We start from the raw sequence: 27,543 nt of genomic DNA on the forward strand, positions 1-27,543 counted from the left end.
CGGATGTCAAACTATTGGGACATATTGCTGTATCGATATTTTTTCACAGCTCTACTTTGCCCATCTTGTAACCATGCTATCAACATACACAGACCTGTATGTACTGGAAAACAGTAACAGAGTAGTTGCACATTTGCTTGGGCCATATTCAAATCATATGTCTTCTGTTGTAAACAGTGCTATAAGTGCTGTAAGTGCTATAAGTCTTTGAAAGGGTTTTGTACTTGTACAGGTCAAAACGTTTTGTTGCTTGAAATTGTATACAGGCATATTTGTGAGCATCTGTAAAGGTCTGTATTTGTGTTGTCTTTAAATGTATATGTAATTTTGGGTTATAGTCTAATTCATACTTTTAGATGTAAGTTTAAGTTTACATTAGGGATGGGGATCCTCAATTATTATTGAAATTGATACTGTTATCGATACCCCTTATTGATCTGAGTCCTTATTAATACCACTAACAATACTTTTCTTATAATTTGGGGTAAAGACAAAATGAGGACAAAAACTTACAATAGAAGTGGTAAAAACTGAGTTGTGTTTGAGTTAAAATGTCATGATTCAGTCTGTAACATTTATTTTATATCCCTCAAATACAAACAATTTCCTCATATTTACAGCTGTATTGACTTTTCTTGTCCAAAACTAAATTTTCCTATTTTATATGGGACATTTGAACATATCATAGCATAAAGTATACAGTCGTCTAATTTACTTTGTTTACAGAAATGCACCATATTCTCCTTCTATCAGGTCATAAAGTTTGCTAATTAACTTCAATTCTGTCGATTCCAGCATGGATTTCTACACTGTGTTAATATTTTTAACAAACAGGACTTGTTGCAAGGTTTGGGAGCACTTTCAGCATTTATCTGAGCACATGAAGAAGAAAACTGTATAGGAGTGGATGACGTTTGTTATGACTGTCTATACTCCCAGCACAGGCAGGGTGTTCCAGCCAGGTTTTGACCTGATTTTCTCCACTCAGCAACATACCTGCTGAGAATAATGCTGATGGATGGATCTATTTTCCTGAGGGAAAAGCAACAGCTTACAAACACGAGACATCTCCTACATTTAAGCACCCCCTCTATTAACCATATCATTACTTACACAAACTTCTACACAGAAGTGACACAATTTACCACATGACGACCAGGGTTTGGGTCAACACCCGGGTCCATAAGGACCCGCTTCTGTATTTTTCAAAAACCCAAAAATCAGTACCGTTTTGGCTTATTGATACTGCTATTGAGTCTCACAGGCTCCCTGACAGACAGTTTGGGGGGGCAGGTGCTCAGTGAAAAATAAGGGCACTGTGTGCAGCATGTGGAACTGCCGCGCCTGCCTAGAAAAGAATAATAAAATTTTTAATAATAGCCTATTTTTTAAAGTCTTGATAATAGCCTATTAAGGTGAATACAAGATTACTGCAAGTCCTGTAACATAGAAATAACTGATGGTTGGTACAAAAATAATATAATTAGCTAATATAGCTTCATGCCTGATTGAGTACCGCCAAACCACTTTGTGTAGTTAAAATAAAATGTGGACAGCTTTTAAGATATTTCAATAAAATTAGAGGAACAGTTCAACTTTAAAATCTGAGCTTTAAAAGGCCCTAAACAGTTAACATGTAACCTTGCAAAGCAGATGAATACACCCGTTTCCTTGTTTTTCACTGGCGAATCCATCTTGCAAAGCTCCCATCTGAAATGTTTGGGCCCGGTTAGAAAGTGACAGGACCAATCAGCGACGAGGGACAGTACTTTCAGGCTCAGCAGAGTCGTGACGTAAACAAACAGCAGCAAGAGCTGGTGCAGTTATGGAGGAAGAGATTAGTGTGGATGCTGCTAAAGCACCTGTTTTATCAGAACTTGACAACATTTCTTTGTTAAAAGAAGAACCAAGAACAGCAGTGAGTAGTTTTCTTTTCAAAAACGATACAAGTCGAGTACTTACATGTCTTTAGTCGCCATGTTTTGCGTTATTCCTTTGTTAAGCAGGTGAGCAGTCGGCTAATATATGCTCAGTTGTGTTTGGTGCTGTATGAGTTAAAGTTAAATTCACTCAAGTTTTCATTATACATTACTTCAATTTTTTAGGGCAACTGGTTTCCTAAAATTTTTTAAGTAAATTCAACTCATCTGGGCTTACAGTGAACAGCAAAAGTTCTCTTTCAGATGAAGTGCCATTGAAATGCAAACATTAATGCTAAGAACTCCAAACTTTCATATACTATGTAGCCTACTTTGGGTGTTTTGTAGTTACTGATAAACCAGACAAAAAGTATCACTTTGTTATCCAGAAGTACTATGCTGTAGAAAAAAGTTCAGCATATCATAGATTCTGTTTTGGCAGAACACACGTCCTCTCGCACTCTGCATGCTGATCTCGGCAGGCGGGCGTAACTCAGCAAAACACCCGCTACCGGGGGATGGCTAGCAAGAGCAGAGAATTTTGGTTTGGATTCAGTGGTGTAGAGCTGCTACATTATGTAGATGTAGCATTATCGGTGAAGGAGGATGGGGAGAATTTGAAAATCTGGCACAGCGAGCAGTCCGAGGCAGACAAGCAGAGGCTAAGCTAGGCTAAGTTGTGGTAGAAGAGGACAGGGAGGCTAAAAGAAAGGCAGCTAAACTGTGAGGGTGTTTATTGTTAAGTGTATGTACATGTAAACAGTAGCGATGAGAAGTAGAATGAGTAAAAAAAAAAAATATCTGTAGTGCGATCGAGACGTAGGAAAACACAGCAGCTCCTCCAGGTGCATAACGGCAGCTCTACTCACATGAGATTAATATGACGTAGAGACCTCTGGTGATTTTTAATCATTACAGACAATGTCGATTATTTTGGGCGTAACACTATTGAATGCCAACATCACGTAGCAGGAATGGTATCCACCTGTTCCAAACTATGGGATCAAATGAATAGCCCTTTTGTATAGGTTACCATCTGTGTTCATTATTTCTTGTGTGTTAGTATTTTTGGAATCATGTTATTTTGTAATCTGGATCCTTTCCTGTCTTTGCATGTGTCCGTGTTGTTCTCTTGTTGAGATGTCCTTGTTTCCTGTTTGTTTTTTTTGTAGTTGCATTCCCCTGTGTGTGTGTGACTCCAGTTTTCTTCCTGCCTTAGGCCGGCCACACACAAGTAGATTTTTAAATCTAAAATGATTTTTAAAATGTGGGAGATCACAGACATGAGGACAATTTCAAATGATTTTTCATCTTTAATTATCTGGCCACACACACTTGACAACTCAGACAGACTGTCAGATCACTGGAGACCACACCTGCCGACCTGCCAATGACCTTAAATGATCACGTGACTTAAAAAAACCACAGAGACAGATGTCTGTCGAACTCACTAGCCCTCCAAAACAGGCTGTCCTGGCATGTTTTACAGATGCAGTAATAAATCATAAAACAAGGGAAAAACTATGGATGAAATCCTAGCTGGAATTAAGCTACAGTTGTGTTTATGGTTGAAAGTACGTATGATCAGTCTGGCGACATTATCCCGTCTGTTCACGCTCATTGGTTGTTGGGGGTAGTTCATCAGGCACTATGGCCTTGAATCATAAATATCAAACATGTTTGATATTTATGATTCGGGGTCTTGGAGGATACAACGCGTTGGAGCAGAAAAACAATCGTGTTGACACCACATACTTGAGGATTATTCAGAAAAATTATCGTTTGGCCTCAAATCGGGCCTAAAGTCCTATAGTGTGTGGTCAGCCTTAAACGATTTTAAAAACATGGCAGATGAAAGACATCAGGACAATTTCAAACTATTTTTCATTTTTAAGCCTCGGAAAGCAAACACTAGATTACTCAGCCGTTCGCACTTTAAATTCTGGAGCAGCTGATTTGACCACGGAAATCAGAGGAGCGGCTGGCTTGACTGCAGTCATTTACGCACGTTCCCCTGTCCTGGGCACACCCAACAGTAGTTTGACGGAAGCTTTTTCTTCTTTGTGTGGACTTAGATTCATTGATATGACTTATTGCGGTCTTTTACAGTTTTACTAGTAGTAGCTTTAGCTAACATGAATATTTAAAGCCCCCTCTTGGACCAAGGTATGTTTTATCAGTCCGTTTCGTGGGTATAAAACACACGAGCAGAAACAAAAAACAAGCTTTTTTTTTAATTTTTCCGTTTTGCGCAAGAAAAACAAAAAAAACAGAAATGGGTTGTTTTTTCTTTTTTCTTTTTTTTTTTCATTTTGAGCACAAAACAAAAAAACAGGAAATGGTTTGTTATTTCGTTTTTTCGTTTTCACCCAAAAAATGAAAATACCTCTCCATATTTCGTTTCATTGGTGGGCGGGACTTCGAATCCTGCCTGTGCAGTGCCTTTCAAAATAAAGGTCCTACCCTTTAAAATGACCAAGGTACATGTTATCAGTCCGTTTCCTGGATATAAAACACACAAGCAGAAACAAAAAAACAGGCTGGTTTTTTTCATTGATATGACTTATTGCGGTCTTTTACAGTTGTTCTAGTAGTAGCTTTAGCTAACATGAATATTTAAAGCCCCCTCTTGGACCAAGGTGTGTTTTATCAGTCCGTTTCGTGGGTATAAAACACACGAACAGAAACAAAAAACAAGCTTTTGTTTCATTTTTCCATTTTGTGCAAAAACAACAAAAAACAATGAAAACGGGTTGTTTTTTCTTTTTTTTTTCATTTTGAGCCCAAAACAAAACAACAGGAAATGGTTTGTTTTTTCGTTTTTTCGTTTTCACCCAAAAAATCAAAATACCTCTCCATATTTCGTTTCATTGGTGGGCGGGACTTCGAATCCCGCCTGTGTGATGCCCTTCAAAATAAAGGTCCTACCCTTTAAAATAAAGCTCCTGCTTTGGCAGGCATGGAGAAGCTGACTTTAGTTGTATTGCCTGCCCCCATATGCACCTATTCAGAGGTTACACGGAAGTAGGCTGTCTATTGAGTGAGAGAGAGGTATTTATCAGCGACAAGACACAGCAAGACAAGACCGACGAGGAACACTGAGAGTAGGTATTTAAAATGACCAGCAGGTGTCGCTGTGCGTCAACATTGCCTTCAGTCATCCCCTATAAACATCCCAGTGATTTATACATGGATATGGATTTTTTCAGGCAGCATGACCTCAAAAAAGGCTTTAGTTTGGAGATACCCCTACCCAGCTCGAACAACACACCACCATGTTTCTTCATATCCAATTAATGTGTCACATTCATGAAACGGATGGTTGTGGAACTTTATTTCTGTGGGAAATACATTTTTTTTTTGGCTGTTATTTAGGTCTACCCTTATATCTGGAAAAAGAGCCAAGATAAGCCTGTCCAATCAGGGATGAGGTGACAAAAAAAAGCCCGGAGTTCCATAATGCTCACTCAGATTTCCATCCGATGTGCGGTGGTAAGAAGTTGGTACCAGCCCAACATAACTAGAAAGTCAAATTCATTTTTATGTAAATACAAACTGATATAAACTCATGCAAACACAACTTTCTCAGTCTGGTGAGAACTGAGTGGACACCCTCCCTCTGAGCCTGTCAGGGCCCGGGGCTTTGTGTGGGATGATTCTGCGCAGGATGGAGGTCACCAGCTGTTTGTCGATGGTGAGTGTTTGGCAGGGGGGACATCTCCCAAAAGTTCATACTTTATCTTTTAAAGCAGTGTGCTCTCATATATGTGATGTTTTGAATTACACTCTTAGAACAGCGGTTTGGCTTAATAGGTAGAACGGCCGCTTGGCATCATAGTAAGCTCGATCTCATGTAGCGCTAATGTCTCATTTAAGTTATCAAAGTTGATGACATGTATTTATATATCATTACTATCGCACAATCCGATATTAATTAAAAAAAAAAAAAAAAAAACTTCAAACATGTTATAATTTTTAGTAAGATAGTATAGGCCTATATAAATGTACATATATGAAAAATAGCAGCTTCCAAATACTGGGCTCGAACCCTCCAACCAGGGCCGTTTCTGGGCATAGGCGATATAGGTGGTTGCCTAGGGCGCCAGGATGTAGCAATAGAGCCCTGCGTCGGACAGCTAACACCCTACCTGCCCATTCCCCCTGATTTCCTGATCATTAACACCTGCTGGTGTGTGTGTGTGTCATCCTACGGAAGAGTATTAGGGCCACTGAAAAAAAAAATTTGAGACAAATTTTTTTTTCACTTGTGAGAAAAAAGTCAGAATTCTGAGATTAAAGTCAGAATTCTGAGAAAAAAGTCAGAATTCTGAGAAAAAAGTCAGAATTCTGAAAACAAAAAAATTGAGACTTTTTTTTTCATTTGAAGAATAAACTCAGAATTCTGACTTTAATCTCAGAATTCTGACTTTAATCTCAGAATTCTGACTTTAATCTCAGAATTCTGACTTTTTTCTCAGAATTCTGACTTTAATCTTAGAATTCTGACTTTAATCTCAGAATTCTGACTTTTTTCTAAGAATTCTGACTTTAATCTCAGAATTCTGACTTTTTTCTCACAAGTGAAAAAAAAATTCTCTCAAAATTTTTTTTTCAGTGGCCCCAATACTCTTCCGTATCATCCCTCTCTTCCACCTGCACCCGCAAAATGCGTGTCTAATTCCTCCTACAGTCTGACCACGTAAAACATGGAATGACAGAAGCTGCGTTCAGTTTAAGAAATTATAATACTGCGTTCACTGAAGCACTGTCCTTGACAAATATGGTTTTACATGTTCTAGTTAAAGTTTTCTCACTGAATGAAGCAAGAAAGAAAACTCTCACATCCTCGTCAGCCATAACAGCTGGCAGCCTGGACTAATTTAACCCTGGTTATATTAATAAGAGTAATGTCAGGATCATATTGACAGACATTATGTACACATCCTTTGTTTTTAAGCCATAGGTGGAATTATTTTCTGATCATTGTTCGCTATAGTGCCAGAAAGCGCAGCGCTCCATCAGCTTTCTCTGAGTGTTCTTTTTAATCTGTTTGCCCCTTTCTGTCCCTGTCCCTGTTTGTAAATTAAACGCTTTATGAAAAGAGGCCAATCTTTATGGATAGAAGAAATTTCCCCTCAAATTACAGAATGTTGGCTCAGTATCTCTGTGCCAGTCTCTTCCTGTGCGTCATGAAGCGCATCAGTGCAGTGAAGACACTCATACTGTATGTCTGCAGCTCTATGAGGAGCTTTAAAGCTTCTGTGCGCATTTAAAGAAATTAGACTGTGCCCTGTTTACTGACTTAAACAGTTTTAGTGCAAGCAAAAATTAAATTCAGACCTGATCCCAACACAGCTCTCTAACTTTGTTCTTTTAGCAGAGCTAACAGGATAATTCTCGTTAAAAAAAAAGGCTGCAGGTGCTCTTGAAATATGTCTGTAGTTAATTATGTCACAATGTGTTAATAACCCTGCATTTCTGACACTGTGCTGATATGATGTGTAAATCTTGTGTGGTAGATAAGTTAATCAGTCAGAGGTGGAGCCATGGGGGGGCTTGTGGGGTCTATGCCCCTAATGTTTTCTCAAAACATTCAGTCTTTAACTTTGGTAAAAGTACATTATCTCTGATTACTGATGATTGTAAAAAGAACTATCTTGGATTTTGATAAACAGATTGACCCTGCTGAAAAAATAAAAAATAAATAAAAAAGCAGATGTTTGTTTTTTATTTAAACTTTGAAAAGCTTAAAAGCACATGCTGCAGAATAAATACAATTTCTGCATTTTTTAAATAATTATAGGGAGGTGGGATGGGGGGGGGGGGGGGCACTAAATTGTAAGTTCGCCTAGGGCACCAAAATGGCGTGAAACGGCCCTGTCCACAACCATCCGTTTCATGAATGTGACACATTAATTGGATATGAAGAAACATGGTGGTGTGTTGTTCGAGCTGGGTAGGGGTATCTCCAAACTAAAGCCTTTTTTGAGGTCATGCTGCCTGAAAAAATCCATATCCATGTATAAATCACTGGGATGTTTATAGGGGATGACTGAAGGCAACATTGACGCACAGCGACACCTGCTGGTCATTTTAAATACCTACTCTCAGTGTTCCTCGTCGGTCTTGTCTTGCTGTGTCTTGTCGCTGATAAATACCTCTCTCTCACTCAATAGACAGCCTACTTCTGTGTAACCTCTGTACTGTGTACACAACTTGCTTTAATTTCGAATAGGTGCATATGGGGGCAGGCAATACAACTAAAGTCAGCTTCTCCATGCCTGCCAAAGCAGGAGCTTTATTTTAAAGGGTAGGACCTTTATTTTGAAGGGCACCACACAGGCGGGATTCGAAGTCCCGCCCACCAATGAAACGAAATATGGAGAGGTATTTTGATTTTTTGGGTGAAAACGAAAAAACGAAAAAACAAACCGTTTCCTGTTTTTTTGTTTTGTGCTCAAAATGAAGAAAATGAAAAAACAACCCATTTCTGTTTTTTTTTTTTGTTTTTTGTTTTTTGTTTTTTGCGAAAAACGAAAAAATAAAAAAACAGCTTGTTTTCTGTTTCTGCTTGTGTGTTTTATACCCACGAAACGGACTGATAAAACACACCTTGGTCCTCTTGATACACTGACATAACTCAACCACTTTGAAAAGCTTTTTCTATTCCCTACAAAATCTTTCTCCTTCTCCCTCTTCCATTTTCTGTTACATGCCCCTGAGAGCTTTCTTTTCTGCCTCTCCATCTTTAGGTCCCTGTCATCAGATGATAACACGATTCAAATGAAAACATGCTTGCTCAAGGGGGTGTGCACTGGAGCCCCAGTAGTGTGTGTGTGGGTGTGTGTGTGTGTGTGTGTGTGGGTGTGTGTGTGTGTGTGTCTGGGGGGGGGGCTGAGGGGCGCCTAATCAGTGACGTGCCTCTGTTATTATTATTATTGATCATATCATTTACACATGCACAAACAGCTGTTAAATACAGAAAATGCCTACTCAAAATTATTTTCGCTTTGGCACCCCCTCTAGCGCGGCGCCCCTATGCATACCCACTTTTTGTGCCACTGGCCACTGTGTAGGGCTCCTCATCAGTCAGCCAAAACTGTTATTGTCTGTGAATAAAATGATGTTATTGATATTGATGATCAGACTGTGTATGAAACCACATCAGATGAAACAGACAGGACCACGTCTGAGAAATAGCAGCAGATCAGGAGGCTGAAACTGATTTTTCCAGTAATAGATTTGCCTTTTGGCTTTATCTGAAAAACTGTATGCAGTCTAAATGTCTGCTAAATCTGCACTTTCCCTGATATAAGCCTTTGGCTGGGTCCTAATGCTAGCGGCTCCTGCTGCTTCCCATTCAGTAGATAGTCTATAATTAAGATGACGACTCTTTTAACATCTATTGTTTGTTAAACTGTCTTCACCAGGGTATGGAGTTGGCTCACTTATTTCAAAGATAATAAATTGCTGTTTAATCCCCTCTCTGCTTTTCTTCCTCCAGAATTTCTCTCTGTGTAAAGACACAAAAACCTCCATCATGCCCACTGCAGACCAGTTGCTGGAGCAAATGTACTCCTGGATGAAGCAGAGGAAGGAGTGTGCAGAGAAGCTGAGGAAGCTTGCAAAGGAGCTTGAGTCAATCAGGGAGAAATCCAATGGCTTTCAAGCTATTGGCTCCACGGTGACAGCAGTTGGATCGGCATGTCTTGTCGGAGCTGGCCTGGCCACTCTGTTCACCGGTGGCTTAGCTGCTCCATTCTTGGGTGTAGTAGGAGGAGTGTATACAGGTGTAGGTGTCAGCGTGTCTTTGATTACCAAGCTGGTTGAGCACCTCTCGTCAAGTGACACCATGAAAGAGGCCAAGAGGATAGAGGAGAAGTGCAATGAATTAACAGAGAAAATTCAGAGACTGTATGATCAACTGAAGGAAGAAGTGCAGCAGAAGGTGACCTTTGAAGACGCTGATGACCTGGACAACTACATCATGATTGAAATCATGGGAGCCACGGCACGACGGAGTGGATGGAGTGTTCCAACCCAAACCCCCTTCATGTCCCAAGGACAAACAAACCTGTCTCACAGACGGCGTCTCATCATACCTAATTCTAAACTAATTGGAATTGCTGGTGTTTTAGCATTTTTCAGCCTGAAAGCTAAAGGGAAGGGAACTCAACTTCTGTTTGCCAAAGGAGGAGAACAACTGCTGAAAGAAGTCTCTAAAACTGGACTGAAAACAACCCTTAAAGGAGGTGCCATGGTAAGAATAACACAGAAAAACATGGTTGAAACTCAGGAAATTAAATTAATGTTCACCAAAGCAGAGAGAAACAGAGGCAGATGAGAATCTGTACAGTGCAGATAAAAAGTTTTCACTTCCTTGGAAGTTTTTACTTTTATTGATTTTATAAATAAATCATGGTCAATAAAATTTAGTTTCTACAGAGTAATGTCAATTAAATAAAAATATCATGTAAAATAAGTGGCAGCCTAAATATGTACCGCCTTCAACTCAGTATTTAGTAGATGCACCTTTGGCTACAATCACAGCACTGAGTCTGTGTGGATAGTAGGGGTCAACTGATAATACGTTCAGTCTATTATGGGCGCTGATATTTGACATTTTGCCAATAATTGTATGGGAATTTTATTTAACCAATGACTGATATGACCAATGAATTAAAAAGTCTGCTATGGTTCCTCAGCAGGCCTGAGCACCTGCCCTCAATCTTCCATGAGAGAAAGCGTCCTTTTTCTGTGGCTTTTTTTTTTTCTTTGACTAAATGAATCTCTATATCTCTCTCTATACATACAATATAGGTGTGTATATTCCTGTTTGCGCACAGCTTCCCCATCAAAGAAACATCGATTTAGAAAAACTCAGATAGCAGGTCGAGAGATGATGAATCCGCAGTTTTCCTGCGGAATTTGGCTACTTTTTACACACTCCGGCAGGTAGATTTTTTTGTCCGTGAGCTGAGCAGACCTATTTATGATGTCTTGTGTATGTGTATTTAATATCCAAAGCAGAATAAACTATTTTTTTTACCCTCAAATACTAAATCAACCAGCAGAGAAGCAGGGAAACAAAGAACATGGCACACAACCAAAGACTGACTGTGCCACTCTGCACATAGACATACAGAAGCACACACCTGTGCTTAAACAAGCGATATGTGTGATGTGGCAGAGGTTTTACTGGCTTATGTTGAATTTCAGCATTGGGCTTGGTTTTGGGCAAGTTTTTATTAGCCACTGGACTAGATTTGTCACCCAGGCCTGGCAACCCTGAGCAGCAGACTCCAGCTCTCCCATCACAGTTGTGCTGCTGTTTCTGGTCTTGTGTAGAGGTGAGTGGTGATGAACAGACGACTTGACTTTACAAAAGAAAAGACCAAGTAGAGTTAACGTGTGTCTTGCTAACATACAAATACAAGCCACTAGCTGATGTAATATGCCTGCTTTAGCTAAGGCTCTTAATTATGGGCATACAGGCTAATGTACTGTCTGTAAGGGAGACACTACAGGTGAATACAGCTACGTGTATCCAAAAATGTCATCAAAACCGTTGCATTGATATTCAAATCATGCACTTATTAATTAAAATACACTAATTTGCATACATTTGCCAAGGCATTGCAGGTGAATAGGATAAAAAATTAACTAAAACACATCACCACAGAACTTCCCCCGTTAGTAAAAAGACTTTTTTACCTGAAATGTAGGAGGAGCTTGTTTGGTGAATTTAGGGGAAATCTACAGATGAAAACAGACTATTCATTCAGCTAGATATTTAATACCTTATACAGACAGACAGACCTCCTTCAGATGTGAAAGGAAGCCTGAAACTAAGATCATGTCACCATCAGTTGGTATGTGCCTGTGTGGAGAGGGTATAATAATGATAATAATAATGATGAAGATGATAATAATAATAATAATGGATCATTAATATGAGGAAATTCTGTATTCTGTTGCTTGGCTATAGAAGCTCAGAGTAATTAAACAGGTCATGTTAATCATGTCTGTAGCACAATGCAGCTGCAGTGATTTTAGTATTTCTTTGAGCATACTTTGAGCTGTTCAGGACTTTGCCAAGTGTTAGAGGTGCAAAAATAGAAATATTCCTAATTCTTAAGCTGCATTCCAAAAGTAGTGAAATATTCAGGCAACAATGAAAAGTTAAAAAAAAAAAAAAAAAAAGTTTGTCTTGGCTTAGCACATTAAATTCTGATCTTATCCATGTTTCCTCAGCTCATCATTTGGCTCAGTTCAGTAGAGCTGGATGTTTGGCTTCCAAACAGCTCTTAATTTGGTACCATTTTGGCTTCTTTCAATGTGGATTGAATCATGATAAAATCATAGAGGCAAGGACACTGGCACTCAAACTGGAGCTAGCTACCGTGGCTTACATTAAAGAACAGTTTGGTAGAACAGTCTTGTTTGTGAACAGCACATCTTTTCTTCATCACTCACCCTTCTGATGATAACTGCAGCATAAACGTTGATTTAGAGCTTCAAAGTACTAACTTTCCTTTTTTCTTATTTATTCCTTACTGCAGTCCCCTACCTCCTGACCCCACAGGAGCATTCAGGATCACACGAATGCAAGCAACCTATAGTGAATTAAATAAGTTTTTTTGAGATTTGCAAATCATTTTATTCTATATTTATCTACTTTTTACACAGTGCCCCATTTTTAAATAGGGCTTGTATATTAAAGATTGACTAAAACCAAATAAATGTAAGTTGTAAATCACAAAATCTTCAAACTTTAGAAATGGTTTTACAGTCTAGTCTTATTCCTTGAGCTTCTTTAACATGGTAAAAATATACACGAGCTTTATCACACAGACTGTCATCTTCATCATCCCTGAATAAATCATTCTTCTCACTCATTCCACAATAGTCCTCTCCTGGTTACATCAGAGAAATATATGAATGAAAATTATTGAATTAATAATCTTGTTGATTGTCAAGTATTGGTAGAAAGTTAAATGTTTGTGAATGTTTTTGTGCTGGCATGTAATGTCAGGCCTTTCCACCAGCTACTGGTTAGTATAATTCAGACTTCTAAATATCAAAATCTGTGTACGACTGGTAAATTTTTCTGTTACAAATAAATAATGTATTAATTTGGTTCACCATCAGGTTGCAGGTGGAGTTATTGGACTGGCATTTTCACTTCCTGACGCAATCGACCATTGGAAAGACCTGGTCAAGGGCAATAATGAGACTGCGGCAAGCAAGTCTCTGAGAGATACAGCTGACGACTTTGAAAAGATCAACCGCACACTAATGAAGCAGCTGGATGATGCCAAGCAGGAGTACAGGTAAGTTGTTGTTTTTTTGGTTATGTGTTTTTTGTTTTTTGTTTTTTTTTTTGATATCCTTTATTTTTTAATTTATAAAGACATAGGTGAAACACCAATGCACACAAACAAAGATATAAAGAACAGTCAGTTGGCATACTTGAGATGAAATAATAATCATACAGTCCTTTACGAGTCCATCAAAGTCAAAGATAGGGCCCCCATCTTCTGCAGAAAAGTGAGTCCATTTGAACCACTTCTTAACAAAATCTGCTCCTTCTGTATATTTCTGTTACTGTTTCTATCCATTCCTTGAGGTTTAGGGGCTCAGGTTTATACCATCTTCTTGTAATTAATATCTTACAAACCACAAGCAGTATCTTACACAAATACCAGTCTTTTTTAGAAATGTTTTCTGTAAACAAACCAAAACACAATAGTTTCACAGAAAGTGGTGTTGCATGACCTAAAATCTTTTCTAGAGTTGCAACAATATTTACCCAGAATAACTGAAATTTTGGATTTGTCCAAAAGATATGGGAGTGGTTGGCGTCAATGTGTCCACTCTGTCCCCAGAACACAGACTGTGTTCAAGGTTATGATTTTTAATAAGTGGTGTTATAAAATAACGTACCAAATTCCTCCATCCAAATTCTCTCCATTATTTAGAGCTTGTGGGTGAGTGTTGTGTGCTCCGCATTGAACACTGATCTTCCAGCGGTATTTCTACCTGAAGTTCTTTTCCTATCTTGATTTGATGTATTCAGTGCTGTTTCCTTTCTGTATCTGGAAATCCTGGTCAAGTTTTGAAATAAGCTTCATGTCATACTGCTTATATGCTTTAGTATAAATATCTAACATGGTGATGTCCTTCTTAGTTATTTCTGGTATAATCTTTTTTACATAATACTGTCTTATTTGGAGATATCTGAAAAACATCACTGTTCTATAGGTTGAATTCCTTGCCCACTGCACAAAGACATGTTCAAACAACGTCTTTTCAAAGGCTAATTTTGGTCTCCTGAAGGTGCAGACTGTTACTCCAGACAACGTCTTTTTTCCGACGTCTAGTGAATGTCCATGGACGTCCTTTCTACGTCATTTTTTGCACGTCTAATTTTGGTCTCCTGAAGGTGCAGACTTTTACTCCAGACAAGGTTTTTTTTCCGATGTTCCGCATAGGAACTAATTGTTGTCCAAATGCGGTCTTTGTGGACGTCTTCCCTACATCAAATTGAAACTCACTGTGATGTTGGAGGAGTAGTGAACCCAAAATGCAGACCAGAATGACAAAGTTTAACAGATTTATTGGTTTAATATTTCAGTGAAGGGAGGGGGCTCCACGTGTAGGGGGTAGTGAGGGCTCCGGGGTGAGAGTGCTGTGGCTGGGCTGTGGTGAGGCACGGAGAGAGGCACTGGAAAGAAGGAGAAGAAGCAGGATTAGTGGCGAGGTCAAACAAAGCACTGGAATTAATCATCAACAAGGAGTCACAATAAATAAGAGAGAGCCTGAGAGCTGAGGTTACCACTGGTGAGTAGCTGGCAATACTGTGGAGCTGAGGTGAGTCTCTGCAGGCTTCTTAGAGGGAGCTTGATTGCAGAGCAGAGACAGGTGTGTCCAATCAGCCTCATTGCCACTGGGGGAAGGGAGCAGCCTCAGGTCTTGTACACACGTAGCTGAGTATTTTCTAAAACGAATATCCCAACCCTTCATTCGTTTTAAAAATACTTTCGTCCACACCTGATGGTTTACAAAAAAAAAAAAAAACTCGTCCACACGTAACCAGCAAATCTGCCGTTAAATGCTGCTCTAAGTGTTTTTCAAATGTGAAACCAGTGCCAGCCAATCAGAATGAACTTCCGTCATTCTGTCTCTTCCACCAGAGATTCAAACATGGCGCAAGCTGTGACGTTTGAGAACCAAAAACTCAGTTTCCTGGCGTACACATGTAACCACGAAACCGGAGTTTTCCAAAATCTTCACTTTGGCTGGAGTTTTCAGAAAAGAAAACTTTGGTGACGTAAAACTGTGGTTTCGTGTGGATGACAGGCCTAAATGTATAAAAATATATACGGTTTCCCAGATACCTGGCTACATGTGTGCAAGACCTCAGCGAAGTACTATCACTACTACTACTAAACAGTAGTAACCATAACCCACAGTTAGTTTGTAAAAGCATCTTTGTTCTCTACCACAAATATAAGAATAAAAAATATAAAACAAACATTAAAGTGTGAACATTGAGGTAAAAATCCAACTGAACACAGAAAAAGTAAAAAGCTGATGAAAATCAAAAACATCAGTCCTCAGTGACTGTGAACCTCCCTCCCTCCTTCCACTTCTTTGTGGTGCATGCTTTAAATGCTCTGAAGCATGTGTCCTTATGAAGTCCTCAGTCGCCGTGTGTAAGGTTTTTGATGGTAATAAACCTTAATATAGGATGAAGACCAGTGGAAGTGAAGCCTTGGAGAATGATGGCACCAGACAGCAGGTTTCAGAGCTCTGCATCATTCTTTTCTTTAATACAATGCATCAGAAATGTACAACTGATCCACTGTCTCTCCCACAGCAGCAGCAGACTGCAGGATCTCACACACACACACACACACACTCTCACTCACACAGGTGCTGCAGATTTAAACTGAGCAGAGGCCCACTCTACCTGAACCCTCCCCCTCTCTGATCTCACCTGGCTTCTCTCCCCTTCAGTGAGAAATCTAACCTATATTTACTGACTAACAATATTTACAATTAATAAACAAGGACTATTAATCAATACAGAATAATCAGAACAACTAGATAACCCCAAACATTATAAACTAAAGACAAATGTAACTAAATAAACTTCCCCCTCTCTTCCCTGATCAAACCCAGTCTAACAGGGTGATTGGCAGCTGCTGTGGCCCGTTTACTGCATCCCCATGTGTGCACTCCATGAAGACACGCCCCACAGGAAGTAGACCTCGAAGACAGGAGGCGTTAGTAGGGTTTACGAAATAAACTAACATTCTGCATTTTTTTACTGAACTTGACAGTGTCTGCAGTCTAGTGTGACCTTTATCATCTCAGTGAGGGGGGTGCTCCAGCTCCCTCACACCGTGTTATCAAATTGCATGACTCCATCCGCTCTTTTTGCTGAAACACGTTTAGATGTTTGGCTGCATGTGTTCAGACAGCATCTTCTTTCCCCTCCAAGTGAAGTCAGTACAGCATCTTGTATTTCTTGATAGAGTTTGTATCCTTGAGAGATGTTTTGTCCTTCTTCCCCTTCATGTTGAAGCATTGGAGAACTTGTGAAGAGCCAGTGAATAACTTCATGGGCTCTGTCCTTGTGGCCCAACAAGAGCTAGTTGCTGCAGCTGTTGGGAACAAAATGAAAAAAAAAGACAAAAATAAAGGAAAAGAAATACATTTTACTGACACAACTTAAGGATCACAGTGCAGGAAGTAAGATATAAACACTTATAATTTCATCTCAGTGTCAAAATTTTGGATGTTAGATCTCAGAATGCTTTGCAGGACACCACAAAGTCTGTCATTAGTAGACATGACCTGAAAAGCATTCTGGGATCAACGATTGTGGCCACCATTAGAGCTAGCTGCAATAGGCTACATGATCAATATTGCATGAAAATGGGGAAAAGGCGTTTACTATCGGATCTATGTCCATGAATTAAATTTCATAAATTTTCATAAAAGTGTCCTCTAGGGAGCCAAAACACGTGCTAAAGTACCCTCCTGGTTGGCAAAACACACTAAACTACCCCCTTGGCTGGTTAAAACATGATAAACTGCCCACTTGGGTGGCAAAAAGGCATGTTTTGGTACTCTCCTCAAACACACTAAACAAAACAAACAAAATGTTGCTCATAAGCAATTAGACCTTACACTTGTTATTAAACAGCAGCTTTAGTCAAATATATAGTGTCCTCTTATGTTGCTGAAAAGCATTCAGCACAAATTGTATATAATGTGCCATTGGTATAACACATAAACATGTCTAAAGTGCCCTCGAAAACACGCAAAACTTAGTGCCTTCCTCAGTGGCGAGAACACGCTGTATGTGCCCTTTTTTTGCTTTTCGCCCCTGCCCTTGAAAAAGTCTGTGCACGCCACTGCCCTAGATATTTGATTTTTTCTGCCATTCAGTCAAATATATTGATCTTTTATTGTCTGATTAGGAGAATAGTTTAAGGAGAGGAGTTGAGTCTTGGTTTTATTTAAAGACCCTGTAAAGAGAAATCTGAAATTTGTGTCTTTACACTCCAGATATGTTGGAATATGGTTGTAGTAAACATGTGAAAACACTGAGATCCACATGCGACTGAATTCTTGATTTGGACTGTTAGACAGATTTTTTCCCTCTTTCCTGGCTGGGTTTAATGTGGGCGGAGCAAATACACTATATTGCCAAAAGTATTCGCTCACCTGTCTTGACTCGCATTTAGACTGACATCCCATTCTTAATCCATAGGATTTAATATGACACCGGTCCACCCTTTGCAGCTATAACAGCTTCAACTCTTCCAAGAGGGCTTTCCACAAGGTTTAGGAGTGTGTTTATGGTAATTTTTGACCATTCTTCCAGAAGAGCATTTGTGAGGTCACACACTGATGTTGGACGAGAAGGCCTGGCTTTTAGTCTCTGCTCTAATTCATCCCAAAGGTGTTCTGTTGTGTTTAGGTCAGGACTCTGTGCAGGCCAGTCAAGTTCATCCACACCAAACTCTCTCATCCATGTCTTTATGGACCTTGCTTTGTGCACTGGTGCACAGTCATGTTGGAACAGGAAGGGGCCATCCCCAAACTGTTCCCACAAAGTTGGGAGCATGGAATTGTCCAAAATCTCTTGGTATGCTGAAGCATTGAGAGTTCCTTTCACTGGAACTAAGGGGCCAAGCCCAGCTCCTGAAAACAAGCCCACACCATAATCCCCCCTCCACCAAAATTAACACTTGGCACAATGCAGTCAGACAAGTACCGTTCTCCTGGCAACCGCCAAACCCAGACTCATCCATCAGGTTGCCAGATGGAGAAGCGCGATTTGTCACTCCAGAGAACGCATCTCTACTACTCTAGAGTCCAAAGGCGGCATGCTTTACACCACTGCATCAGATGCTTTGCATTGCATTTGGTGATGTATGGCTTGGATGCAGCTGCTCGGCCAAGTTTGGAGGTCTGTAGTGATTGACTCTGCAGAAAGATGGTGACCTCTGCGCACTATGCGCCTCAGCATCTACTGACACTGCTCCATCATTTTACGTGGCCTACCACTTCGTGGCTGAGTTGCTGTCGTTCCCAGTCGCTTCCACTTCGTTATAATACCACTGACAGTTGACTGTCCAAGTCTGGAGTCCGACAGCCACCCATCCGAGCCTTCATGGATGACCTGATGGTGACAACTACATCTGTTCCAGGCTGCAGGTGGATCCTGAATGGCCTTGAAGAGTTGATCTCCTGGGCTCGCATGAGTTTCAAACCAGGTAAGTCAAGGTCTCTCATGCTGAAGAAAGGGAAGGCAACTGGTAAGTACTGCTTTTCACTTGTAGTGAGTAAGGAGTTCATGGTAACTTGGTCTAGGGAGCTGCTTCAATACCAGGAGTCCAGTGACCCAAAGGTCACCCAGGCTGGGACCAAGGTCAGGACAGGATGTAAGTGGAGAGCTGCCGAGGCTGTGGACATCGTAGAGTCAAAGCTACGGCAAAGGGTGCTGGTGGACACAGTGGCACGGGGAAGAGCTGGCTTAGGTAGCGGCAGAACACCTCGCTATGACAAGGCACAGGGGAAAGAGAGGAGGTTGCTGATCCTTGAGGAGGTGCGAGCAGGAGTAGAGGAGAAGCGGGCCAGCCAGATGGTGGGAATGCGGCAGCAAGGAGCCTGGACGAGATGGGAGCAAGCTGTAGAGCGCAAGGTCACATGGACCGAGCTGTGGAAAGCTGAACCCCATCGAATAAAATTCTTGATCCAGGCGGTCTACGACGTGCTGCTGAGCCCATCTAACCTCTTCACCTGGGGGAAGGCGGAGACACCAGCTTGCCCCCTCTGCCAGAAGAGAGGAACCCTGGAGCACATCCTCAGCTGCTGTCCGAGAGCCCTGGGCGAAGGGCGCTACCGCTGGGGACAAGACCAGGTCCTGAAGGCCATAGCAGATGCTATCTGCAGTGGGATCAGCCACAGCAAGAGCCTTCGCCCAGTAAAGAACACCATCACCTTCGTCAGAGCTGGGGAGAAGTCTGCAGCGGCTGCCCAAAAGACCTCCTCTGGCCTGTTGGCAACGGCGCATGATTGGGAGCTGAAACTTGATCTGGGGAAGCAGCTGAAGTTCCCAGAAGTGGTCGCCAAGACAACATCAAGGCCAGACATCGTCCTCTTCAGTAGCATCCAAGCAGGTAATTCTCTTGGAGCTCACTGTGCCATGGGAGGACCGTATGGAGGAGGCCCACGAGAGAAAGAGGGCAAAGTACTCAAAGCTAGTGGAGGAGTGCCGGTGTAATGGTTGGCGGGCAAGATGCCAACCCATCAAAGTGGGATGCCGTGGGTTTGTGGGCCAATCCCTCTGCAGGGCTTTCAAGATGCTGGGCATCACAGGAGCCAGCCGGCGAAGGGCCATCAAGTTGGCCACTGACGCAGCAGGGGTGGCGTCGAGGTGGCTGTGGATTGGGAGGAGAGAGGCATGGCAAGTAGGGTAGCGCTACTTGGACACAAGTTTGGGCCTGATCAACCCTGGCTGGGTCGCCTGGAGGAGGGGGTCTGATTGTTGAAAGACCCAAAACCCCCTGTGATCCCAGGTTACATCACTGATGATGTGTCCAGGGGCACCACAAGGTTTATCTAAGAACTGGAATATTTAGGAGCCAGGAAATTTCACAACTGGACTTGTTGCACAGGTGGCATCCTGTCACAGTACTGATACCACGCACAGATGGTCGAATGGTTCAAAGTGCTACCCATGTACGTGGGCAGCCCGGGTTTGAATCTGGCCTGTGCCCCTTTACCGCATGTCTCTTCCCACTCTCTTCCCTGTTTCTGAATCTATCCACTGTCTTTCCTCTATCAAATAAAGGCATTAAAAAGGCCAAAAAATAAATCTTAAAAAAAAAAAAAAAAAGGTTGGCAAATTAGTATGATCTAAAAACTGGCTCTGTCACTGCTGGAATCATGGCATTGACATTCAGGAGAATGTAATTTTTGGTAGAAAAGTTCCATAATGTTAACCATAGGTTTGGTTTCAAAGTGTTTAACGCCTGATTGTCATATTTTAGTGAAGGTATTACATTGGAGTCCACCCTATCTTTTGCCAAACAGGCCAGAAATCTTCCCGGTTTATTAGCGATTCAAAAAGACAGCGCTTAGCATTAAAAAATAGCTGTTTCTGCTTTGTTTGTAAGAAGATTATCAAGGGCTGAGCAGGCTGCATCTGGCTTCTTCAGAACTGATCCGGAAAGGGAGTTTTTATATACCCTCTCCAGAAATCTGGGATTCAAGCTCTAGTTTTCGGAGTGCTTACTTTCTTTTTGCTGAAGTGAAAGATATGGCTACTCCTCTTCAAATGTTCTTCTTTTGATGGTGGTTGCGCGTATAAGTTCAAATAGTAGTTCCTAAAAACATTTTCTATAACATCATGTTTGTATAATAACTCATTTGAATGAGGGTCCCTAATTTTGTGTATTACGCTGGAGGCCTGTTGTGCTTTAAGGCATCTTGCAAGATATTTAGTAGCTCTAGATCCTTACTCATTATAACCTTGCAAAGCAGATGGATACACCACTTTTCGTGTTTTTCACTGGTGAATCCATCTTGCAAAGCTCCCATCCGAACTGTTTGGGCCTGGTTAGAAAGTGACAGGACCAATCAGCGACAAGGGGAAGTACTTTCAGGCGCAGCAGAGTCCTGACGTAAACAAGCAGCAGCAAGAGCTGGTGTAGTTATGGAGGAAGAGATTAACATGGATGCTGCTAAAGCGCCAGTTTAATCAGAACTTGATGACATTCCTTCATTAAAAGAAGAACAAAGAACAGCAGTGAGTTGTTTTCTTTTCAAAAATGACAAAAGTCAAGTACTTACATGTCTATAGTCACCATGTTTCGTGTTATTCCTCAGTAGCTACACCGCCCGATAGCAGCTATGTCACGTGTTTTGTTGTTCTTATTGGCCCGTAGAGATGTGACAGACAGAATGTTCATCCAGTCACATTCTGTGTTTTTTTTTTTCAAATCCTCTGCCTTTTCTCAAACGTTTCCTATGAAGCTTTTCTAGATGGATGTGTGAAACAAATCCATCTGGCGTGTCAGGTTAGACTCATAATAAGTTGTCTGATTAGACAACTTATTATGAGTCTAACCTGCTTAACACAGGTTAAAGAAACAACACAGGCTTAAACCTGTGTTGTTTCTTTACCTCAATACCAAAATTATCGTCTATTTGCTTTCCTATCACCAATATATTTTGCAGTGTTTCTGTCTTTGTTGTTTTTATGCAGTTGTTCCAGATTTCTTAATTCACTGATTAGATTCTTGTAATGTTTTAATTTCAACAGTTCTTTATTTAAAGATCCTTGAAACGGTTGCAGCTTCTCTTTAGCTCGTTCTGCCGCCAATGCATTGCTCCTCTGGCTCCCCTCTTTGCGTTGCCATTCAATGGCAGCACGGAGTCGAGACTCCGGTGTTGCAGCCTCCGTTGTGGGTGCAAGTGTCACCTTCATAAGTCCGTGTACCTCCAGATCTTTCTGAACCTCCAGAGCGTTGTGATAGGTCTGGATTCCTGAGTCCCAGAAAACCCACATCTTGATGTATGGTGTCTGAAACCGGTCACCTTTCTTCTTTAAAACCCTTTTGGAGGCGTTGTATTCCTTTCTCCTTTGTACAGTTTCTGTAGCGTAGTCATGACCAAATGAGAGTATTTTATTTCCCAGGTGGAATTTCTTTCTCCATACCACTCTTAAAATCCTCTCCTTTGTGGAAAACAGGAAATGGCTCCGTCTGCAGGGTGCCGTGCCAGGGAGCGATGTGCCTGTTGGTTAAAATCCTCCGGTAGCTCAAGGTCACATTAAAACAAGTTTTCCACAAAGTCCCCCTCTTCTCTTTCAGCCACACCGTAAATGCGGATGTTGTTTCTCCTAGATCTTGATTCTTGGTTGGTGACCTTTTCTTGTAGGGATTTTTGCTGTTTCAGGGAGAGGATGAGAGCCTCGTTAGCCTCCTCTGCCCAGTTTTCAAGCTTCTCCAAACGTGTCTCCACTTTGTCCACTCTTTGGCTCTGTAGCTGTTGTTCGGCTACAAGTGTCGTGAGTCGCTGGTGTATATCTTGTTTGAAAGTGTCCAATTCTTTCTTAACTTCTCCCCTCAAAGTTTTCCCAAAAGCTTTGAATTCGTTCCTCATATTGGATTTTAGGCTTCTGATTTCTTTGCTAATATTTTCTAGCCTGTTTAGGACTCCTGCATCAGAGCTAGCTAAAATAGCACTTTTGTTGCAGCCATCTTCCGTCGTCTATTTCATGTGCAGCCATGTTGTCCTCCATTCATCTTTTTCCGTGTTTTTAGTTGTATTACTTTTGGGTTTGTGACCCTTCTGTTTCTTTTCCTTGCTCATACCTGTAGTTTTCCAAACTGGCTCTTAAATTTTCAGTTTTCAGGGGTTTTCAGATTTAACTATCAGGAGCTCTGATGCCGCCCAGCTTACCTCGCCATGGCGTTACTGGAAGTCATGGACATGTGTGTTATTTGTGGCTCTCCATGTAGACTCAAGGTTCAGTAAACCATGGATGGATGGATGCATGCCTGGAAGGGGGAGGACATTATCTTCTTATATTCATGACAATGTTTTAAGAAAGGAGAATCTTTTTCATCCAACATCTTTATCAGGAGGTCAGACGAGGAGACAAATCAGAAATTGGAATCAATCAACTGAATAACAACTGATTTAATCACTTTAAATGAACTTTTGAAGAGAAAAACAAAGAATGTTTTCATGGATAAAGCTTCTTAATTTTCTCTCAGAGTGCACAAGATTGATGCATTTAACTTCAAAATGTATAGTTTATTTTCCTGGGGGAGCATGCCCCCAGACCGCTCAGAGTCTCCCCACCATAGTCTCCTAAAATCCTGTGCAAGACTCTGTACTATATAGTGCACTACTTAGTAAATAGGGTATATTTGTGACACAATCATTGTTCTTTATTTTTTGAAAAATTCTGACCAAAATGTCCCCATTTTCTGTTTCATCCTACAGACAAATGTTGAAGGACTTTGAGACGCTGAAGCTCTGCATTGAAAACAGCAACAGGACCTCTAAGGATATCAGGGAGTTCATCGAAATTGCCAAGAAATACTTTGGGACTGACTCTGCTGTCTATAAATGGGCTGAAGAAAATGAAACTGAATTCTTCAAACTAATTGACCTATTTAAATTTATGAAAGAAGAGATAGAAAAGCAACAACCCAACATAGACCATAAGATCATCGACGTCATCTTTGTGGCCCATGGCTCAATAGGAGACCCAGCAGTCAACCAGCCATCTAGAGCCAGAGATCTGCTCCCCCTGCCCTCAATCCAAGACGTGATCCTGTATTCTCCCTGGAACAGTGCTATTGATTCAAACATAGCATATGGCATCGCTACAGGACGCCTACAACCCGAGGACAGGGACTTCTGCTGTGGTTGTCAGTGTGGTAAAGATTGTGATGGTGATTGTGAATGTGGCTGTGGCTGTTGCTGTGGAGATGATGAGAAACATCAGCCCACCAGATTGCCACCAGTCTGGAACTCAATGAGGGATGCTGGAGACTCATTGATTCCAAACATCACTGTGAGCCCTCTGGAGAAACCAGAAGATCCCGCATGGAACGAAGTTTTGATTCTACAAGACAAGTACGGTAGACCAGGGAGAAACCGAGTGGTCGTTCCCTACAATATCCCTGAACCTGGAGGGCAATCAATGGATGTCCCATTCTCTGTTGTCACTCTTGCCCTGGCTCTGGTGCTCAGTGTCTTTGGTTACAAAGCAACCGTCCACCTCGCTGCTTGTCTGGGTAGAGAACCAGGAACACTTTCTAGGCAGGCCAGGCCCCTTAACAGGCAATATGCATGGGCAATTGACGGCACAGCAATGACTTGCAATGAAGACATGGTTGATGAAAGTGAAGAACTTTCTCAGCTGTTAGAATTCTTGAGGAAAATCTTTGATAGATAGAACATTGTAGTGTAAAAACTACAGTGGCCCTGAGGGCTCAACAAACCAGAGGCGCGAAGGCAAAGACAAACTAGGTCTGGGCAATATGGCCCATTAATACAACATTATTATTGAGACTTAGTTTGTCTATATTGCGTTACATGATATATTTATACCACTATGTTATAAAATCTCTAAATTTCTGTGTACTTCTTTAATTCAGCCCTTTGATGCATAAAATGACAGCATGATTACAGTAGAGCATTCTATGGGATTTTAAAAAATTTGTATGCAGAAAGGGTCAAATCAATATCAAGTTAAATTTAGAGCACTTTTATTGTGAAACAAGACATTTCACAAGCTTTAACAAATAAAGAAAGGGAATGGCAAGACAGGCCTTCAGCTAAAAAATACAAAAAAATCATATATTCTCAAAAGTCTTTTATTGTAAATGAAAAGTTATGACATGTTCTCTCTGTTATATTTACTATTGTTGATTATCAAAACATTTCTAGGGGTGTGAATCTCTCCTTCTCAAGATGGTTTGATTCGAATCTTTATTCACAGGCTATGACTCGATCCACTAACATTCATAAAAATACAGAACGTTTCAGTTTGTTTTAATCTGATCATTGATTTGATTGATTTGATCTGGTACAAACTGATTATATAATCCAAGTAACTTTTTGCTTTAACAAAAATAAGGTAATAATAGTTTTTGAGTTTATATATAAAAGCTAAAGCTTAGCTAAACTTTAGCTCTGCGCTAACAACAGGTGAGATTTGCATGCTGCTGTTTTTCTTAGTCACTTTTCCCCAAAGTGTGCAGACAGGCAGACATTTCTAAAGTTGTCCTTCCTTCATATTAAGTCCACATGACTTAATTTCTGAGGTGGAGAACTGTTACTGAAAGACGTCTTAGCAATGATCGGTAAAACACATCTAGCTACCTGTGGCTACTGTAACTCTCGTTAAAGGTAAAAAGTCACCACAGGTCACGCAACATTACAGACACCTGGACAGAGCATGGTGAAACAAGCAATGATAACACACAGCAGAGCCTCAGTGAATCCATCTTGAATGTTAAAACTAGTCCAAAGAGCGACTGCAGTTGCAGAGAAAAAAAATAGGATGTGGTGCGGCACCCTATCATCCCTACTTCCTGCGTCGATGGGTCAATTTGATTGCAAACAAACCGTGCCCGGGCACCAGCCCTACTTGTAGACCTGGTTTTGGACACAAATCTAGTGGACTCAGGTGTGGTTCGATTGAAATCAGTGTTGCCAGATTCAGTGGATAGTTTCCAGCCTTAAACCTGTTCATAAACCACCAGAATGTACAAAAAAACGCCCAATAATAATAATTAAAGTTCAAATTGTTTACAGTTTACAGGCACTCCTTCAGGACGGGTGCAGCTCGCTGGCAGCTACGTCACGGGTTTTGTTGCTCTGATAGGCCAGTTAAAGATGTGACAGACAGAACATTCATCCAATCACCCTCCAAGTTTTTTTCAGAGGCTCTGCCCTTTCCCAAATGCTGTCTATGAGTGGTTTTCCAGATCTGGCGTGCCAGGTTAGGAACAATAGACTTTGGTCATCATGAAGCTTTCTTCCCAAATATGAACCAGATACCACGATGCTTTCAGGAAGTATTAAAACTCATGGAACAAATGGGTCACTTCACAAAGACTTTTGTGACCTCTCTCAGGCCAGAGAAGAACAAACATCTCTCAGTAACACTGGACAAAGACTGCCACCCTGTGGAGAAGGACTGTTCCTCTGTCCATCAGAGCGTGATTTGCTTGATTCCTCATGGTTGAAGAACTTTTGTCTGAAGTTTTGCAGCCTGATGAAAATTCTGTCTTTTATTTTCTTTTATGAGCACATGTGAGTGCTACACACCACTCTGTTAGATATAACTATATGTGTGTGTCATTATATACATGAATTCTGCTGGCCTGTAGCATCCATTTAAGTTTAGTAGGTTTAGTACGACCAGCTCTTTGAAGAGTCCTGTCTCTGAGCTCTGCAGGCCGCTCCTTTGACCTCAAGGCTTGGTTTTTGTTTTTGTCAGAAATGAGGCCTTCTATAGAGGTGTGAGCCTCTAAATCATGTCTGATCAGTTTAATTTAACACAGGCAGACTCCAATCAATGAGTAGAAACATCTCAGTAAAGATCCAGAAAAATGGTCTTAATTCTTATGTGATATTTCTTTCTTTCTGTTTAATTGATCTGAAAAAATAAATCTGTTTTTACTTTGTCACGATGGAGTACTGAGTGTAGATCAATGAGAATAAAAAAGTTGTTTGTTTTTTTTGTGGCATCAGGCTACAAGACAAAATTTTAAAAAGTGAAGGGGGTCTAAATGTACTGTATTGGGACTGGATGTGTTCTTGTACAGAATTTTGTTTCCAATTTAAAATCAATAAAAGCCTTTAAGATCCACCTGGGACTCCTCGTACCTTCCTCTGTAACAGACTACTCTTCATTCATTTCAAGTTCAAACAGAGTTTATTCAAACCTTTACAATCTCTCCTTTGAGAAAATCTGCAAACTCTCTTTAGTGGTTAATCAAACTTTATAATATCAGCTAGATTATTAATAATTAAACCAAAAAGAGCAAGGACAAGAAAAACATAACTGTGTAATCTGCTGATGATAAAATTTTAAAAAGCTAAACTGTTGTAGGTCACACATCAGCACCTACCGCAACACAAGGACCTGATGACCTTTCACTTCCTGAGTGTCATATTCTGTTTAAACACACGATGGCAGCAGAGATCTGAGACCTCAGCTCTGCTATAACCAGCTCTGACCTGATTCTGAACTGTGCTCTTATTTCAACCCACCACCACTCCAACATCTACCCACCAACATCAACCCAGACGTCCCTCTACCAGCAACATTGTCCAGCTCCTCCAAGAGATTTAAAGAAGCTACCAGGGAGGATGGGATATATAATCCCTCAGTCCAGTTCTGGATCTGTCTCAGACTCCTCTTAATTTAATCTGAAAAAAAAAAAAAAAAAAACTTTCAAAACAAACATACAGGGCAACCAGATGGAATCTATGTATTTTGAAATCTCTTTATTTAATTTGAAATAACAATATAAGAATAAATAAAGTAAAGAAAAAAAAAAGTTGA

At 40.8% G+C, this 27,543-nt stretch overlaps 1 protein-coding gene across 1 annotated transcript; it reads left to right on the forward strand.

Annotated features, from left to right (window-relative positions):
* The first annotated feature begins 1,888 nt into the window (after window positions 1–1,888).
* On the forward strand, window positions 1,889–26,814 carry LOC121529548. Its single transcript, XM_041817485.1, has 4 exons — window positions 1,889–1,918; window positions 9,424–10,179; window positions 13,071–13,252; window positions 23,460–26,814. Exons 2-4 carry the CDS (start codon window positions 9,460–9,462, stop codon window positions 24,418–24,420), a joined length of 1,863 nt encoding a protein of 620 aa, XP_041673419.1. The 5' UTR covers window positions 1,889–1,918; window positions 9,424–9,459; the 3' UTR covers window positions 24,421–26,814.
* The last annotated feature ends 729 nt before the right edge of the window (window positions 26,815–27,543 follow it).

Source organism: Cheilinus undulatus, linkage group 21, assembly GCF_018320785.1.
Source record: "Cheilinus undulatus linkage group 21, ASM1832078v1, whole genome shotgun sequence".
NCBI lineage: Eukaryota > Metazoa > Chordata > Actinopteri > Labriformes > Labridae > Cheilinus > Cheilinus undulatus.

What these genes read in the sequence shown, in the direction of transcription:
- LOC121529548 (XM_041817485.1), top strand. Translation starts at nt 9,460, where the DNA reads ATGCCCACTGCAGACCAGTTGCTGGAGCAAATGTACTCCTGGATGAAG. An exon ending in CCCTTAAAGGAGGTGCCATG is followed by an intron (nt 10,180 to 13,070) that starts GTAAGAATAACA and finishes GTTCACCATCAG; the next exon opens with GTTGCAGGTGGAGTTATTGG. An exon ending in GATGCCAAGCAGGAGTACAG is followed by an intron (nt 13,253 to 23,459) that starts GTAAGTTGTTGT and finishes TTCATCCTACAG; the next exon opens with ACAAATGTTGAAGGACTTTG.